Source organism: Geotrypetes seraphini, chromosome 17, assembly GCF_902459505.1.
Source record: "Geotrypetes seraphini chromosome 17, aGeoSer1.1, whole genome shotgun sequence".
NCBI classification, from domain to species: Eukaryota; Metazoa; Chordata; class Amphibia; order Gymnophiona; family Dermophiidae; genus Geotrypetes; species Geotrypetes seraphini.
In genome coordinates, this window is record NC_047100.1 from 4706473 (window position 1) to 4723830 (window position 17358).

A 17358-nucleotide genomic window follows, 5' to 3' on the forward strand; every position below is an offset into this window, starting at 1 on the left:
GTCGCGCTCCTCTGAACCCTCTCGAGTATCGCCATATTCTTCTTAAGGTACGGCGACCAGAATTGGACACAGTACTCAAGATGCGGGTGCACCATTGCCCGATATAGCGGCAGGATAACTTCTGCCGTTCTGGTTGTAATACCCTTCTTGATTATACCTAGCATTCTGTTCGTCTTTTTTGAGGCTGCTGCGCACTCCGCTGACAGCTTCATTGATCTGTCTACCATTACCCCTAAGTCTTTCTCAAGGCTACTCTCACCCATTACCAGCCCCCCCATCGTATAGCTGTACATCGGGTTTCTGTGTCCTACATGCAAGACTTTGCATTTCTCTACATTAAACTTCATCTGCCATTTATTCGCCCACTCTCCCAGTTTATTCAGGTCCCTTTGTAAATCTTCACAGTCCTCTCTCCTCCTAACCCCACTAAAAAGTTTTGTGTCATCTGCAAATTTTATAACTTCGCACTTCAGCCCTGTTTCTATGTCATTTATGAAAACATTGAACAGCAGTGGTCTGAGTACCAATCCCTGCGGGACACCACTCGTGGTGTGAGTGGCATGGCTTACAGGCCATATGGAGGAATGAAAAAACGCTCCCAGCCTCCCATCTCATTAACAGTGGCGCAAAGAGGGTGAGTGATTGCCAGTGGGTAAGTCACACAGGACACAACTACACCTCGGTAAGTTCCTGCTCATCTTCCTTGTTTAAACTCCAATCTCTTTGGAGAGAGAAACCAAATCTCTGTTCTATATCCACCACTCCCTCCCAACTATCAAAGGCATCCTGGAGAAATCTCCCTGTGCAAAGCCTGAACTGTGCCATATCCCCTTTCAGCCATTACAAAAAACATAATAATAATTCCCTGGTGAGTTTAAAGGAGGGTCCAGTAGGAACGACATTTATGAGCTTCAGCAGGGATTCAAACTCATGTGAAATACAACTGAGCAACGACTGAGTGCCCACATAAACATGGCAGAGGTTGTCTCCTTCCAGTGATGCAGTCTATGAAGAGACTGGCATATTTCCTGGGAGACAAGAGACCCAATCGCCCAGAGCTCCCCAAGAATATCAAGTGTCTGATGAGGCCGTGCAATCCTTCTCCAGCTGGCGTGAGGTCAAAAGTTTCCAGCAAGTAGAGTGAAACCGCCATAGCAGTGTACACATATCAGTATCATACTCAATTCATTTATTTATATTTGATTTATGCTCAGAGCAAGTGAAAATATAGTCACAGTGTCAGCCATCTGAATTTTAACATTAGACATAACTGCTTCAGTACCCATGCTACCATCTCGGTGTCCTGCAAAATTGCTCATTTATCTTTTCCTTTCTGTATCTAGAGTCCTGTTCTCACACCTAATCGATAATAATTGATAGCTTACCATATTGGGTTGCGGTTAAAATACCAAAAAGCGTGACAATTTCTCTCATCTTGAGTGTTTTGCAGCAACACTGATACCATTCCAAAAGCACCAGCTAACAAAAATGTACTAAAAAGCCACAGAAAATAAAAGTTTCATCTTTGTTTAGAAAAAAATAATCTGATGATATGCTGAATGCCAAACACTCTGAGCACAGTAAAGTAAAAGCTCTTTATTCAAGTACATGTCATTCTAATCTGATTAAAATATGAGAATCTCACAAAGCAGCAACTTGGAAGATTGAAGAGTCCTAAAAAGGGTGTAAAAAAATGACACTTTTTAATCAGTCCATGCGCAATTTTCCTTACGTTGGTCGCGCTTATCAAGCTGCTACTGGATCTCAACAGTCTGTATGTTCTACCACTGTTTGCCCACTTTGCTGCCTATTAGGGTGTTTTACGGGGGCCCTCTGAAAAGTTCTCAGCCCAACAAAGTTGGGGGGCAGTCTCCATCGAAGACTACGCTTAGGGCCCGATTCTTTAAAGGCCGCTGAACACGGTGGCTGTCTAAATCCCACCTAAATAGACACTTGGACGATCAAAAAGACAGGTAATCCAAGTACCGATAATCGAACAGGGTTTTAGACATATCTAAAACCAGCTTAGGCCTTTTGACTCCTCTATGTGCCCAGAGCGAAAAAGGGCAGCCATAGTCGAAAAGTTTGACAGGTTGTCTGGAAAGAACTTATACGTTTTGATTTAGACCAAGTCAAAACGGGTATATGTGATGGATCAGGCTACTGAGCTGGCTGTGGCTGCTGCGATCAGCTCAGCGCCCAGGCAACATGCCCCTGTAACAATCATGGCAGGAGGGATGCCCAATCTCTCCTGCCTGAAAACGCTGCGACCCCCCTCCCCCCCCCCCCCAAATGATAGCAGCAGCAGAGATTCCCAATCTCTCCTTCCCGCAGCCATCCAAATGATTGCCGACAGGAGAGATGCCTCATCTCTCCTGCTGACACTCCTGACTCCCCCCTCCCTGCAAGTTCGCCAGCAGGAGGGATGCCCAGTCCCTCCTGATGACACTCTCCCACCCTCCAAAGGTTGTCCACTCGGAACACCCCACAAGGCCACCCCCACCTGAACCCCCCCTCTAACCTGTTTTAGATGGCCGGCCGGACAGCTCCCATCTATGTCCAGCCGGGAGGCCAACCTTTGCTGAAATGGTGGGCTGCCCCTTCCCGGTACATCTGGGTGCCATTGGATAGAAGACAACCTGGATGGTGTCAGATAAGGCAGAACCGGATGCCCTCTGCAAAAATGTACCAGGTGACCTCAACTGCTCAAAACACGCATGATGGGACCAAGGAAAATATTCAGAAAAAAAGAGAAATACAGAAAGCCTGCTGATGCCCCCCACAGTTGAATACTGTAAGGTCTAATCAAATCTCACTGCAAACAGTTTAACCAAACTTTAGGCTGTTATCAGAAACTCTGGGACTGGCTACATTCAGTATCTGGGTCGCTGCGCTTTCTGCGGTGTAAACTGATATATTTCCTCATGTTTCCTTTATGTCTCTTCTGCTCTCTGGGGTCTTTTCAAGATGTTAACTCATGCAAGAGTGGGGACCAGGCAAATAAAGACAGCAGGTCTGCTTAATGGCTCTTTATGCTGTATGCAATGGACTTTTCTGTTCACAGATTAATGCTGCCTCTGTTAACTCCTGCATGGCCAGAAAATATTTCAGTTGCTCCCAGAGTGTGGCGCAGGGGTTAAAGCTACAGCCGCAGCACCCTGAGGTTGTGGGTTCAAAGCCACGCTGCTCCTTGTGACCCTGGATAAGTCACTTAATCCCCCCCCCCCCCCCGTTGCCCCAGGTATATTAGATAGATTGTGAGCCCACCGGGACAGACAGGGGAAAATGCTGGAGTACCTGAATAAATTCATGTAAACCATTCTGAGCTCACCTGAATGAATGAATGAATGAATGAATGAATGAATGAATGAATTTGGTAAATCTTCTCTCAGGCTTGAGGTTTATTTTTGCTACATCAATACTAGGGAGCCAAATTCACTGTCCCATCTACAGCCCTGGCAAAAATGGATCTCACAGGTCAGGTGGAGGGATCCCCTTAGTGCTTCACATAGAGGGTCTTCTCATGCTAGATTCTCCCCACAGACTATTTATGCAAAACCTAGCAGAGAAAGTAAACCATAGGAAACAATAAAGCAAATAAAAACATTGAAGGGCTCTTTCTAACCCTCACCCCCCACCCTGCAGGAGCAGCCGCAGGACAACCTAATGAAGTAGATGGGGAAGAGCAAGCGGGCGTCAGAAAAATGGATCGTGAGCAAGAAACAGCAGCTTGTGCTCCTATGTGGAACTTGCCAGACAAAAACACAGTCCCGTTGGACTTTAGGATGAAATAATTGGATGCACGAGTCTCTCCTTGTAACACTGCATCGATTTCCTCCCACACCCTCCGCGCCTCTCTCAGAAGCAACACAACAGACCTATTTAGAAACCTGCAATTTGGAGTTCAACGGGAGAAGAGAGATTCTCAGAAATGTGAGAGCACGTAACAGTTATCGATCTCTCTCTCTCTGTCTCCACCTCCATCATCATCTTCCTCCTGTTTCCTGGGAAGAGGCAACTTTTCAAAGAATCCTGACTTTCCACTGCTATGTCTGGGGAGCCCAATATGGCAACGTGATTAACTGGAGAACTGGGGGCCAACTAGTTTCCTGGTTCAGCCTAAATAATTTACAAAAAATCTGTTTAAGACTTGATGAATTGATGCCACTTATCCATTACAACGTTCTGTACGTGGGTGTGAAAAGCCCCAAAGTGCAGCACTCTACTCAGCCTCCTTTTCACTCACATTTTGGGATGGTCCATAGCTGCTGCTTTTCAACAAAATGTTTTCATCTGAATTTGGGTTAAAAAACAGAGAATTCCAAGACTCATTCTTTCTCAGTGACGCCCTGATGTTATACAAGTGTGGTAAGATCAGAATTCATTGTCCCAATTGGAACAAAGATTCCTCAGAAATATTTTAATCTTGCAGTGTACAGTTCATCAGAGCAGGACCCTACTAATCATTTCAGAAACTTACAAAACGCCTCCATGGAGACAGGGTGAAAGGCACAAAAGTCTGCCTTCAGCAAGGCTGCGGGAGCGCACAGCTCGAGGATAATATTCAAAAGTCCCTATGTGTTCAGTGCTGGAAATAGCCCCATAACTGTGTGATTATTATATGGGGAATCCTAAACAGAAAATAAAGTAAAACCTTAGATTGCAAAGTGACTTGGTTTGCAAGACAAGCAAAACATTTTATTACATTTTAACTTGATATACAAGCAATGTCTTGCAATACAAGTGCATACAGTATACACACATCACAGCTGAGCCGATGGTTCTTCTCTCTCTGACGCTGCGGGAGTGTAGTGACTGCTCTAAATGACTGATGTCTTGCAATACATGTATGTATAGTATTTTGTATTAAAGTTTTTGGGTTGTAGAACGAATTGTTTGAGTTTCCATTATTTCCTTTGGAGAAATTCGCTTTGATACACGAGTGCTTTGGATTACAAGCATGGTTTCAGAACGAATTGTGCTCGCAAACCAAGGTTTTACTGTACATTATTTTGGAAGTGTCCCCATATTTAAAAAGCAGCATTTTTTTACACGGTTAAATTGTCACACACTGGAACAGTCATTTATGTTTATTAAAAAGTCTTTATATATACCACTTAACTACAAATTAAGATCAAAGTTAAAGAAATAAACATAGGCTTACAATTTTGAAAATAACCAAGTTTTTAAGTTTTTGCAAAAGGATTGAAAGGGCTATATATGGAGAAAGCTCGACTGGGCTAACTTCAGCCATCCATGTTTCACACTCCTTCTATAACTCAAGAATGACTCAGTGCTATAAATTACCTCTTCCCTCTCCATGTCAAGTTCTTCAAATCCACCTTCAAGTTTCAAAGCCCCAAGATTTGGAACTGCCTTCCGACCTGCTTATGTTAGACCTCCTCTTATCTTCAATTTTGAAAGGTGCTAAAAACACATCTGTTTTCATTATAGTCTTGCTATGATGCATAATGTCTATGTTGCAAACCTTAAGTAAGCCACAATGATTCCCAGTTGACATTTGTGGGGTATAAGAAACCATATGGCATGGTATGGTAATTAGAAAATTAATGGTATAAAAAGCAAAACTTATAGGGTTGCATGTATGTTTGATTTGTTGAACGGTGCTTAGGTGGCAACTCTGGCTGTGAAGAACTAAGGCTGATACTGGGCAGACTTTGCAGAGTCTGTGCCCCATATTATTCGGTTTAGGATGAGGACTTTAACAGAAACTCCAGTAATTTGAAAGGTGAGGACTTCTACAGTTGGTGTCGCAGAAATGACTAGATGGGTTGGATAGGGTGGAATGGGCTTCAACAACAAATAGTTGGGTTAGTACCGGGCAGACATCTACGGTCTATGTCCAAGAAATACCAAGGACAGACAATTTAATTATGAATTCTTCTCGATTCTCAAATATGAAAGGATTACACCTTACTTTGTTCAATTACACTGGTTACCAATTTCTGCTAGGATAACTTATACGCTCTGTATATTGGTTTTTAATATTTTACATGGCCTAGCTCCTTCTTATTTGCTGGATTTAGTTTCCTTAATGATTGGTAGACAGGGTCATACACAGCAAAATCAATTCTGTTTACAATTTCCATCGCCTAAATCAATTAAGCTATTCCGTCAACTTAGTGCTTCTTTTAATTAACAAGCTCTGACTATTTGGAATAAACTTCCTCTCACTGTTAGATCAGAAACTGGTTATTTAGTTTTTAGAAAGCTTTTATAAACAGTTTTATTCAAGAAATTTTTTTAACTGATTGGTTTTATGGTTTTTTTTCAATATTGCCTGGTTCGTTTCCGGTCATCTGCTTTATTGTAATCCGCCTGGAACCCATAAGGGCTATGGCGGAATACAGAAAGCTTTGTAATGTATGTGACTGTAGGACAGACTGGATGGACCATTCAGGTCTTTATCTGCCCTCATTTACCATGTTTTTTTTAACCTTCCTTTTATCTTTCTCCGTCCCTAAGGGAAGCTACTGTATATGCATATTATACAATTGGAATGGTTCCATTTGTTTTCTCTTCCTTTTTACTTTGCACTTATTCTGTGCTAGTTGCATTTTCTGGTGATTTTAATTCACAGAAAACGTCAATGAAAGGAAAATCAAAATTCAAAAGATTGCTTCTTAAAAACAGAAAGCAGCAGGGAAAATCCTGTATAAATCTCCTTTTGCCCCCAGCAGGGTTCAGATTTAGGGCTCTCTCTGTATTAGTTTCATGCTGAATGTCTAGAAACCCCTAAGGACTGGCCTCCAGACGGGCTGGTAGGAAGCGGCTGCAGGAGAGAACACCACAGGCCCTGTCACTCAGGCTCATGACAGTGTGGAACTAACTTAACCAGCTGCCACCAAGCACTACACATTGGAGGGGACAGAATTAGATTAATAGAACAGCAATGCTATTAACTTATACGCTACCGGCATTCAACAGATAATCAGATAATACAAAATATTAAACACACAAAAGCAAAATTACAAGATGCTAAAACAACAGATCGAAATGCATAAGAACATAAGAATAGCCTGACTGGGTCAGACCAATGGTCCATCAAACCTAGTAGCCCGTTCTCACAGTGGCCAATCCAGGTCACTAGTACCTGGCCAAAAACCAAGGAGTAGCAATATTCCATGCTACCGATCCAGGGCTTCCCCCATGTCTTTCTCAATAACAGACTTTGGACTTTTCCTCCAGGAATTTGTCCAAACCTTTCTTAAAACCAGCTACGCTATCCACTCTTACCACAACCTCTGGTGTAACTATTCTCCGAGTGAAAAAATATTTTCTCCTATTGGTTTTAAAAGTATTTCCCTGTAACATCATCAAGTGTCCCCTAGTCTTTGCAATTTCTGACGGTCTGAAAAATCGATCTACTTGTACCCGTTCTACTCCACACAGGATTTTGTAGACTTCAATCCTATCTCCCCTCAGCTGTAGAGCCCTAACCTGTGCAGTCTTTCCTCATATGAGAGGAGTTCCATCCCCTTTTGGTGGGGGCAGGAGAGCAGTGGAGTGGGGCAGCTCCTCCCTCAGATCATAAAGCCTAGTCCCAAAGCAGAGAGTGCTTGCATAGGCAGTTGTGTAAGCCACTTTTTGCCTAAATCAGGATCTCAGTGATTTCATGTTGATTTTAACTGAAATCTCTCCAGGTTCAAGAGAAAGTTGCATGAATTTCCATGTGCAAATATGAGGTGGGGGGGGGATATTTAAGAATTCTTTTAGTCTTGCCCCTGTCTTGAGGTTGCCCTGGAGGCTTTACTCTCTGGTTTCCAAAATCTCATGATCAGATGGGAGAAAGCAATCTGACATGTAGCCTGTGTTAGGGAAGATGTTCCGGGCTGAGAGTGAGGCGGACTGAGTGAAGGAGGAGGAGGCGGTGCCGAGCCTTCCCTCTATTTTCCATTCACACAGCGGTCTTTATATTAAACCACTGACATTGTGAGCATGCAGTGGAAACACTTGACCCTGGGGACTGCAACGAGTGCAGTGGGAATCCCGCAGGATGCAGAAAAGAGACTTTGGATACAGACTTGGAGCAGAATTGGATGATGTCGTTAAGAACATGAGCATAGTTGCTGTACAGGGTGCCGTTGTGTGCAGAATTGATGGCAATGGAGACTGCAGCCCGAGAACCATCTTCAGTGATGTAGACAGAGCTGGGTCCAGAAATAGGCTTCTGGCATTCTGAGCCATCTCCCCGTCCCCCACCCCCAACCCTAGCCTGCATTCGCTGACTCTGCCAGGCAGCCCCACCTATTTCTCCTGTTTTCCCCTAGCCAGCTGATTCCTTGCACAGATAGGAGCTGGAGGGTTTCCCAGTGCTTTCAGCCCCTGATTGATGTGCTCTGCGGCTGTACTGGTAATTTTAATAGCATTCCATTTAAAGAGTCCCTGCTGTGTACCTGTGAATGTTTTTACCAAAAGCATGTGCTAAGCTATTTCTCTCTCCTTTCCATGGATGACTTTACTGAGGTGTTGGGTACAAAAAACAATCTTTCTCTTTGGCCCTCTCCCTAACTCCCTACAGTCGCCCCCTTAAAGAATGACACGGGGTCAAATTTTTTTCCCCGTTCCTGCAGGAGCTCATTTTGTGATAGTTTTGGAATCATTTTGTGATAGTTGTGGAATGAAACTTTGCAGTTCCTTGTTGACATGCATCCCAAAATGGAAGGACATGGTGGTTTTAAAATGGCAGTGAGAGTGGTTGATGTCTTGAACCCGTGTGATAGAGGAAGAACCCTGATATCGCATACTCCCACCTTGTGACCCAGCTAGCAGAGCAGACAAAATAGAGCCCTTGTGCAGGAAATGCATGAAATTTCAGGTTTATATAGCTGCAGTACAGGGGAGTTTGAATGTTATGGGTACATGAAGCAAACAATTACTTCTAATGGAGGCAAGATCTTGTACTCCTCAACTGCATAGGCTTCATTGGTTGCTGGTATGGCCCAGGATACAATTGAAAGTGTGTTGTATCTCTGTACAGGCTGGCTGTAGTAACATTTTTTTATTTATTTTTTTTTTTTTTACAAGGCCCTCTTTGGACGTCATAGAAGGGGCTGTTGCAACTCCCTGCTTGGCTTTGGTCCACCTGACCTATACATGCAATAAAATCTTTTGCTACAAAGGTCCTGCTCTTTAGAATGAATTTCCCAGGGTTGACTTGATGAACTTAGTTAAGTTAATTTAAGGGAGCAGTGAAATGCCTGCTTGTTTTAACAGAGGCTTTTGCAGAGAATGATTAATATTCTTATGGTCTCCTTATCTCAAGAAAGATATAGTGGTGCTAGAAAAGGTTCAAAGAAGAGCGACCAAGATGATAAAGGGGATGGAACTCCTCTCGTATGAGGAAAGACTAAAACAGCTAGAGTTCTTCAGCTTGGACTTGGAAAGACCTCCCAGGAAAGGGACTTGGGTGTTCTGATCGACAAGTCGATGAAGCTGTCCACATAATGTGCGGTGGCAGTGAAAAGGGCGAACAGAATGCTAGGAATGATAAAGAAGGGGATCACGAACAGATCGGAGAAGGTTATCATGCCGCTGTACTGGGCCATGGTGCGCCCTCACCTGGAGTACTGCATCCAGCACTGGTTGCCGTACATAAAGGACACGGTACTACTCAAAAGGGTCCAGAGAAGAGCGACTAAGATGGTTAAGGGGTTGGAGGAGTTGCCATACAGCGAAAGATTAGAGAAACTGGGCCTCTTCTCCTTCGAACAGAGGAGATTGAGAGGGGACATGATCGAAACATTCAAGGTACTGAAGGGGATAGACTTAGTAGGGTTGTTCACCCTCTCCAAGGTAGGGAGAACAAGAGGGCACTCTCTAAAGTTGAAAGGGGATAGATTCCGTACAAACGTAAGGAAGTTCTTCACCCAGAGAGTGGTAGAAAACTGGAACGCTCTTCCAGAGTCTGTCATAGGGGAAACACCCTCCAGGGATTCAAGAAAGTTAGACAAGTTCCTGGTGAACAAGAGCATACACCGGTAGGGCTAGTCTCAGTTAGGGCGCTGGTGTCTGACCAGAGGGCCGCCACGTGAGCGGACTGCTGGGCATGATCCAGCAGCAGCAATTCTTATGTTCAATCCCCAGAAGCTACAAAATGAGTCTGGATAAGTTCTGGACTTGACACTGGGTTTTACTGGAAGTTTAAAATTACCACATGAAACCAGAATTCTGATTGACCTGCAGCTCTTACAGACTAATTATGGCACAGCTTTTACTGACAGGTATCACTGTGTCGGCGCCCACAACTCAGGAAGAGGGATCCTAAGTAGAGAATGGCACAGGGGACAAATTTGTCCCCGTCTCTGCAGGAACTCAATTTTCCCATCCCCGTGAGTTTTGTGCTGTCCCATTCCTGTAAGCTCTGCCTTAACCGCACAAGCCTCGAACACTTGTGATTTTGAAGTGTTTGAGGCTTGTGCAGACGAGGACAGAGCTTGCAGGAATGGGGCAGGGACAGAAAACAAACTCATGGGGGACAGGGCAGGAAAATAAGCTCCCACGGGGATGGGGAAAAAATTGTCCCCGTGTCATTCTCCACTTGAGAGAACTGAATAGAAGATTGAATAAATAGATAGTGTGAAAAGTTTCTGTCTCTGGTAACCAGAGTTGGTATTGTGATGTCATAATGCCTCATTCCACCAATAAGAGCCAACCTCATCAGTGATGTCACAATGGCTCGATTGTCCTATACTCGGCTCACTTTTACTACATTTTGATTTCTAGAGTGGTGCAGTGTAGAACAGTGGTTCTCAACCCTGTCCTAGGGGACCTTCCAGCCAGTCGGGTTTTCAAGATATCCCTAATGAATATGCATGAGAGAAATTTGCATATTCATTAGGGATATCTTAAAAACCTGACTGGCTGGGGGTCCCCTAGGACAGGGTTGAGAACCACTGGTGAAGAGAACAACACGGGGACAAATCTGCCCCCCCCATCCTCACAGGAACTCAATTTCCCCGTCCCATCCCCGCGAGTTTGGTCGCTGTCCCTGTCCCATTCCTGTAAGCTCTGTCTTAACCCTTTCAGGACCATAAGGATCGTAGGCCAATTTTTGTGGTTTTGACGACATTTTTATGGTAAAAAGGGCTTGCAGATGCCAAAAAATTGATTTTTTTTGTGAAATATCATTATTTTTATTTAAAAAAAAATCACACTTCTGGCTTATGGACAGTGTGGCAAGTGAATCTTCTCGTCAATCTGGCAACGACGCTAATGAATGAATGTCGGAACCAGTTTGTTTACATAAAGGCAGTATCCTATGGAATCCGTACATATCAAATTTAGAACTGCAGACTATCCCAATCAAAATTTATAGGATTTTAAAGTTATGGGACAAATATGTCCCTTGGTCCTGAAAGGGTTAACCGCACAAGCCTCAAATACTTATGATTTTAAAGTGTTTGAGACTGGTGCAGATGAGGACAGAGCTTGCAGGGATGGGGCAGGGACAGGAAAAGAACTTACGGGGACTGGAAAATGAGCTCCCACGGGGACTGTGAAAAATTTGTCCCCGTGTCATTCTCTAATCCCAAGTAACAGTCTTCCTAATTAAACAGGTCCTGTAGCTTAATAATTCCAACACCTAGAGATCTAAGAAATTTATCAAGCAGAGGGCAACCTTTGTCCCTCAGTGAGTCATGCCTGAAAACGAGTCACATTAAGTCTGAATGAGTTGAAAGATTCTACACACCAACTTCATCGTATTTTGCGAGGGGTTAAAAACCTTGATGGCAAGGGAGAGGCACCCTTAGGATGCAGACAAGCTGGGCATAGCTATCTTGCTTGAGAACAACCCACAACTTCCTCCAGCCCAATCCAAAATATTCTTACTTGTAAGCAAAACTCCAAGGATTAAACATTTATCACGTTCTTTAAAACCACAGTGCCTGCGCTGCTCCCAGACATGTCACCGATACCCCCCTTCCTAGAGCTCTGTGGGTAAGGGGAAATTTTTCCTGTTTCTTTCTTCATTTCAGCTATTTCCTTACATTTCAGCTTGCATAAAAAGTGAAAATGACCAGAATGAAAATGCTCACACACCAGTACAATATAATCTTATCAAGTTTTGGGAGAGATGCCCAATATCTCCTGCCGCCAACCAACATCCCCTCAGCAACGGGAGAGATGCCCATGCTCGCCCGCCGTCATGCAACACCCCCCCCCCCCCTCCTTACCTTACTTTCAGATGGCTAACCAGAGGAATGCCTACTCCCTCTGGCCAGCTGGCCTGCCTCTTCTTAATGGCGGTGGGCCTTTGGCTCTGATTGGCCCAGGCTGTTTAAGGCCCCTCCTATGGGTGAGGCCTTATGTGTCGGGCCAATCAGAATCTTAGGCCCCTCCCCAGATGCATCCAGGGAGGGGCCTAAGGCTCTGATTGGCCCAGGTTGTTTAAGGTGTTTAGCGACCGTGTTAAAGTTTTGAGAATCTGGCCTTAAGTGATTATCTAGAGCAGAAGAGCAATTAGCCACAGCGCAGTCAAAGCAAAAACAACAGATCCTCAAAGCCACAAAAACTCAAAGAACCAGCAGCACCTTTTTTTTTGCCTGCAAAGAGAGTGGAAAGTTTTCAAATAGCCCATTTACCTGTCTTCTGAAAATTGCCTTTATTATACACAAAAGCAACATTCGATATTTTACAGTGTGATGTCCAATTCTGTGTTTTTACAGGACTGTGCTGGGAGGTTTATTGTTGCCAGGATTATGATCGTTCAATTTAATTATCACAATCTCAGAATGAGGTCATTAGGCCGAAGACTTGCCCTGGGGCACCAACTACTCTTGGATTTTTCTAGGACGATCTATTATACTGGCATTGTAGAAACACCTTTTCTTACACATTTTGCTCCAGGTTTTCAGCTGGCTCTAGAAATTCAAACACAGACTCCTAGTACAGCAGCCATTTTAATGATTAACTGCAAACCATGGGGAACCCCCCCCCCTAAAAATCCAAGCAAGCCCTTCACAAGCACCCCAGGAACCCTGCACTGACATCTGCACATCTAGAGGTTGTCCTGACCTCAACTGCAGCATAAACCTTTATCATTATAAATATGTTTAGCATGTAGGAAACCTTCCCCTGCTCCAGAAAACCTGCGTAGATACACAGAAGGCCCTTCATTCCTAACAGCTGCAGTACAGAATCAGCAAAGGAAAGTCAATCCTATGAAACTTCACCCGAGAGGAAGGTGCCTGAAGTGATACCGTTACACATGTAAATTATACTAGGTAAGAGTTTCACGAGGGTGTCATGCCCTTATGCCAGTCTTCCCAAATCCTTTGTGCTTCATGATAAATCAACATTTTTTTGAGCAGTGAAATAATGAAATTGTAAGCCTCTTCCTCCGGGACAAATTACCACATGGCTCCTGAAAAAGAAGGACTGACTAAGATATCCCTTGAAAGCAGTGGAAGTAAGGAAGAGAAATTGAGACATAAGAATTGCCATACTGGGACAAACCAGCATTGCACTTCCAACAGAGGCCATCCCAAGTATCTAACTAGATCCCAAGTAATAGATTTCATGCCACTCAACCCAGGAATAAGAAGTGGATTTTCCCAAGACCATCTTAATAATGACCTAAGGACTTCTCTTTTAAGAAATTATTAAAACCTTTTTTAAACTCTGCTAAGCTAAATGATTTCACCACATTCTCCGGCAACAAATTCCAGAGTTTAATTACATGTTGCGTGAAGAAATATTTTCTCCTGATTGTTTTAAATCTACTACTTAGTAGCTTCATCGTATGCTCCCTAGTCCTAGTATTTTTGGAAAGAGTGAACAAACCATTCACATCTACCCTTTCCACCCAAGTCAGTATTTTATACATCTCTATCATATCACCCCTAAGTCATCTCTTCTTCAAGCTGAGGAGTCCTAGCCACTTTAGTCTTTCCTCATAGGGAAGTCCCATCCCTTTTATCATTGTTGTTGCCCTTCTCTGTACCTTTTCTAATTCTGCTATATCCCTTCTGAGATATGGCGACCAGCAATGGAAGTAAAACACGGATGTCTGAATCTATCCTCCTATTTCTGGAGCCATATATTAACCCTAATTATGATCATGTTTAACCATCAGCTAGTGGGAAACAGAGCAATGCAGATACTGAAGCATTAAGACATGATAAAGATCATCTGAGGGCAGGGAAACCCAAGTTCCATTCTCTCAACTTTAGGATAATCTCCTGGATACCTGGGATTAAAGCCCTTTAACAGAGAGCAGGCAGAAGGATACTTCTCACTCTTGCAACCTCTTAACAGTTTAGAAACAGAAGACCAATGATGAAGAAAGGGAAGAGCAGCACAGGCTAAGATTAGAGACAGAGGAAAAGAACAAATTTCTGCATATCTGTCTGTCATCTACCAGACACAAATTTATGTTTAAACTGTCAAGTGAAATAAGAGAACCATCAGGCACTGGCGCCTTAAGTCACTTTCCTTCATTTTTGCTAATATTAGTATATCATAACAGAAGTTTATAGCAGAGTTTAGCACCCCCCCCCCCAATTAGTAAGGCTGAGGTCACATGATCAAACAAGCTTAGCAAATGATTATTGTAAACAACCAGATGTTTTGACATCATCCTCTCCACATTTAGGAAGAGCACCATAAAATCAATCTGTGATATATGCCACTTTTTCTTAATAATGAAAAATGATTGCTTCCCCTTCTTCTTCCAGGCATGGAGCAAAACCAGAACTAGATCTGTCTCTGTGGGTTGACCTGGATGAGAGGGACATCACAGTCACCAGTTTTCCAAAGCCTTTCTGACGAACCAAAGATTTGCTTGCATCCGCACTGGACCTGGCTCATCTCCATAAAGAACAGAACATTTCACCCTTCCAAAGAGTAATGGGCTCAACTGAAAGCAGCCAGCCAGCACAGACCTTGAATTCCCCTATTCCTACCCCCTTTCTCGATTCTTCTTCTCAGGTCTCCTTGATCTCACTGTATCTCTCTCTCACATGCATTCAACAGTAGATTAAAATTCCAGCAAGTAGGAGCCCTATTTGCATTTATTGTACCATACCATTAACTAGTGTCAGGTCTATCCATACTCTGCCTAGCACACAAAAGCAAGAGCAGTCAGAGCCTGCCATACAATGGCTCAGGATGCCAACTCACTTCACTATTGCCATCTTCATTTTGAATCACAATTTTTAACATGCCATGATTTGTGAACCATGACGCCTTTGTTTCACATCAGAAAAATTCTTGGAACCCAAGGAAAGTTATAAAAATAAAGAAATCAGTGATTCAAATTTGAAGATCAGAAGCAAAGTAATTAATTATAGCAACTCCCTTCCCCCCTACTCTTCAGGCAGGTTGCAAGGACACTGGGTCACTCTACAGCAAGGGTCTCAAAGTCCCTCCTTGAGGGCCACAATCCAGTTGGGTTTTCAGGATTTCGCCAATGAATACTCATGAGAGCTATGTGCATGCACTGCTTTCAATGCATATTCATTGGGGAAATCCTGAAAACCCGATTGGATTGCGGCCCTCAAGGAGGGACTTTGAGATCCCTGCTCTACAGCCTCCACTAAGTAGAGATCTTACCTTTTTGATTCTCCCGCTCCTGGTCCCAGCGAAAATGACTGTATGTCCCCTGTAGTCATAGGCAGCTACCGAGGTCATTCCATCCTCTTTGTCCAGGAAAAGGGGGATTCCCTCAATGGTAACCATGCCACCTAGTGGCTGATTGAAATCCAGACCACAGAAATTGTCATCGATCTGTAGAGGCTGTAGAAGAGGAGGGGAGGGGTAAGATGGATTTGATCATTAATCATTCTATACATAAAGTTACAAATAATTTCCAATGAAATAAAGGAAACAAAAAAAGATTATAGAAAGCAATGAGCATGCATGGCAAATTACACATTTGGACCCATATTCTATAAACGGTACCTGGTTTTTTTAGGTGCTGGTAGGTGCCCAAGCTAAGTGAAAAACGCAGGTTAAATGACATTTTAACTGATTGTCAAGGTGCCTACTGGCACCGGAATCACGCCTCCTTAGGTGCTTTATGGTGCCTAATGCCAATGTAGGCACAGCTAACGTCAGAAGTGGCATTATGCTCCGTAAAGCACCTACGGAAACACGATTCATGTCAAAGGTAGGTGCCAGAATTGTAGGCCTTGAAAACCCCGGCCAACATTTCTGGTGAAAACCCAAAAAACTCTGTGGAGTGACGATGTTCCCAAATGGACTTTATTTGAAAGTATCAAAGTTCCAAAGGTACACTAAAATCATCCACATAAAATAATTCCATCCACATAAAAGTAAATCATCCACATAAGAGCCTTAAAGGACCTAGTCCGCTAGGGATACAGGATCCAACACGGTCTGCGTTTCGACAAAAAGTCTTCTTCAGGGGTCCCTGGGGGTCCTATAAAGGTGAGTACGTGGGAAACAATTGTGTGGTGAGCAGGAAGTGAGACACTGCTTGTGTTTGCAACATTCTAGAGCTCAAACTGTGATGTCATAATGCCTGATTCCACCAATGCATAAGCTCCGTCCTCATCTGTGTAAGCCTCAAACCCTTTAAAATCCTAAGTAGCAAAAAAACAAAAGGAATTGACCCCCAAATATCCACTAAGAAGAAAATCCAGAGAAAACCAAAAAAACTCTGTGGAGTGACGATGTTCCCAAATGGACTTTATTTGAAAGTGTCAAAGTTCCAAAGGTCCACTGAAATCATCCACATAAAATAATTCCATCCACATAAAAGTAAATCATCCACATAAGAGCCTTAAAGGACCTAGTCCGCTAGGGATACAGGATCCAACACGGTCTGCGTTTCGACAAAAAGTCTTCTTCAGGGGTCCCTATAAAGGTGAGTACATGGGAAACAATTGTGTGGTGAACCGGAAGTGAGACACTGCTTGCATTTGCAATGGAAAACATTTCTGGTGCCTACCATTGCTGGAGGCGTGATTCTCTAAACTGTGCTGCTTCATGATTGACGCACGATTGGCAGCCGCTTTTAAGGCGGACACCAATAATGGCGCCGTTTAGAGAATCCAGTCATTAGGTTACAGAGCAGGTGCCATTTATGCGCTAAAGCACAGAATTTAGATGTGTCTATTTACGAATGCCACAGGCATAAGTGGGCAGGCCTAAATGTTGGCGTGTACGCACCGACTTGCGCTAATTTAAACATAAAAACATGATGGCAGATAAAGGCCAAATGGCCCATCCAGTCTGTCCATCTGCAACATCCACTATCTCCTATTCTTCTTGAGAGATGCCATATGTTTGTCTCACGCTGTCTTGAATTCAAAGTCTTTATCTCCACCAGCTCTTCCGGGAGACTGTTCCACGCATCTACCACCCTTTCTG

General features: G+C 43.5%; 1 protein-coding gene across 5 annotated transcripts in view; it reads right to left on the reverse strand.

Annotated features, from left to right (window-relative positions):
* PLXNA1 (plexin A1) overlaps positions 1–17358 on the reverse strand; it is a 529295-nt gene that overhangs the window by 338301 nt on the left and 173636 nt on the right. For all 5 annotated transcript variants that reach the window (XM_033926178.1, XM_033926177.1, XM_033926179.1 and 2 more), the window contains one exon: positions 15577–15759. In XM_033926178.1, coding sequence (XP_033782069.1) covers positions 15577–15759 — 183 coding nt within the window. The remainder of the gene's footprint in view (positions 1–15576; positions 15760–17358) is intronic.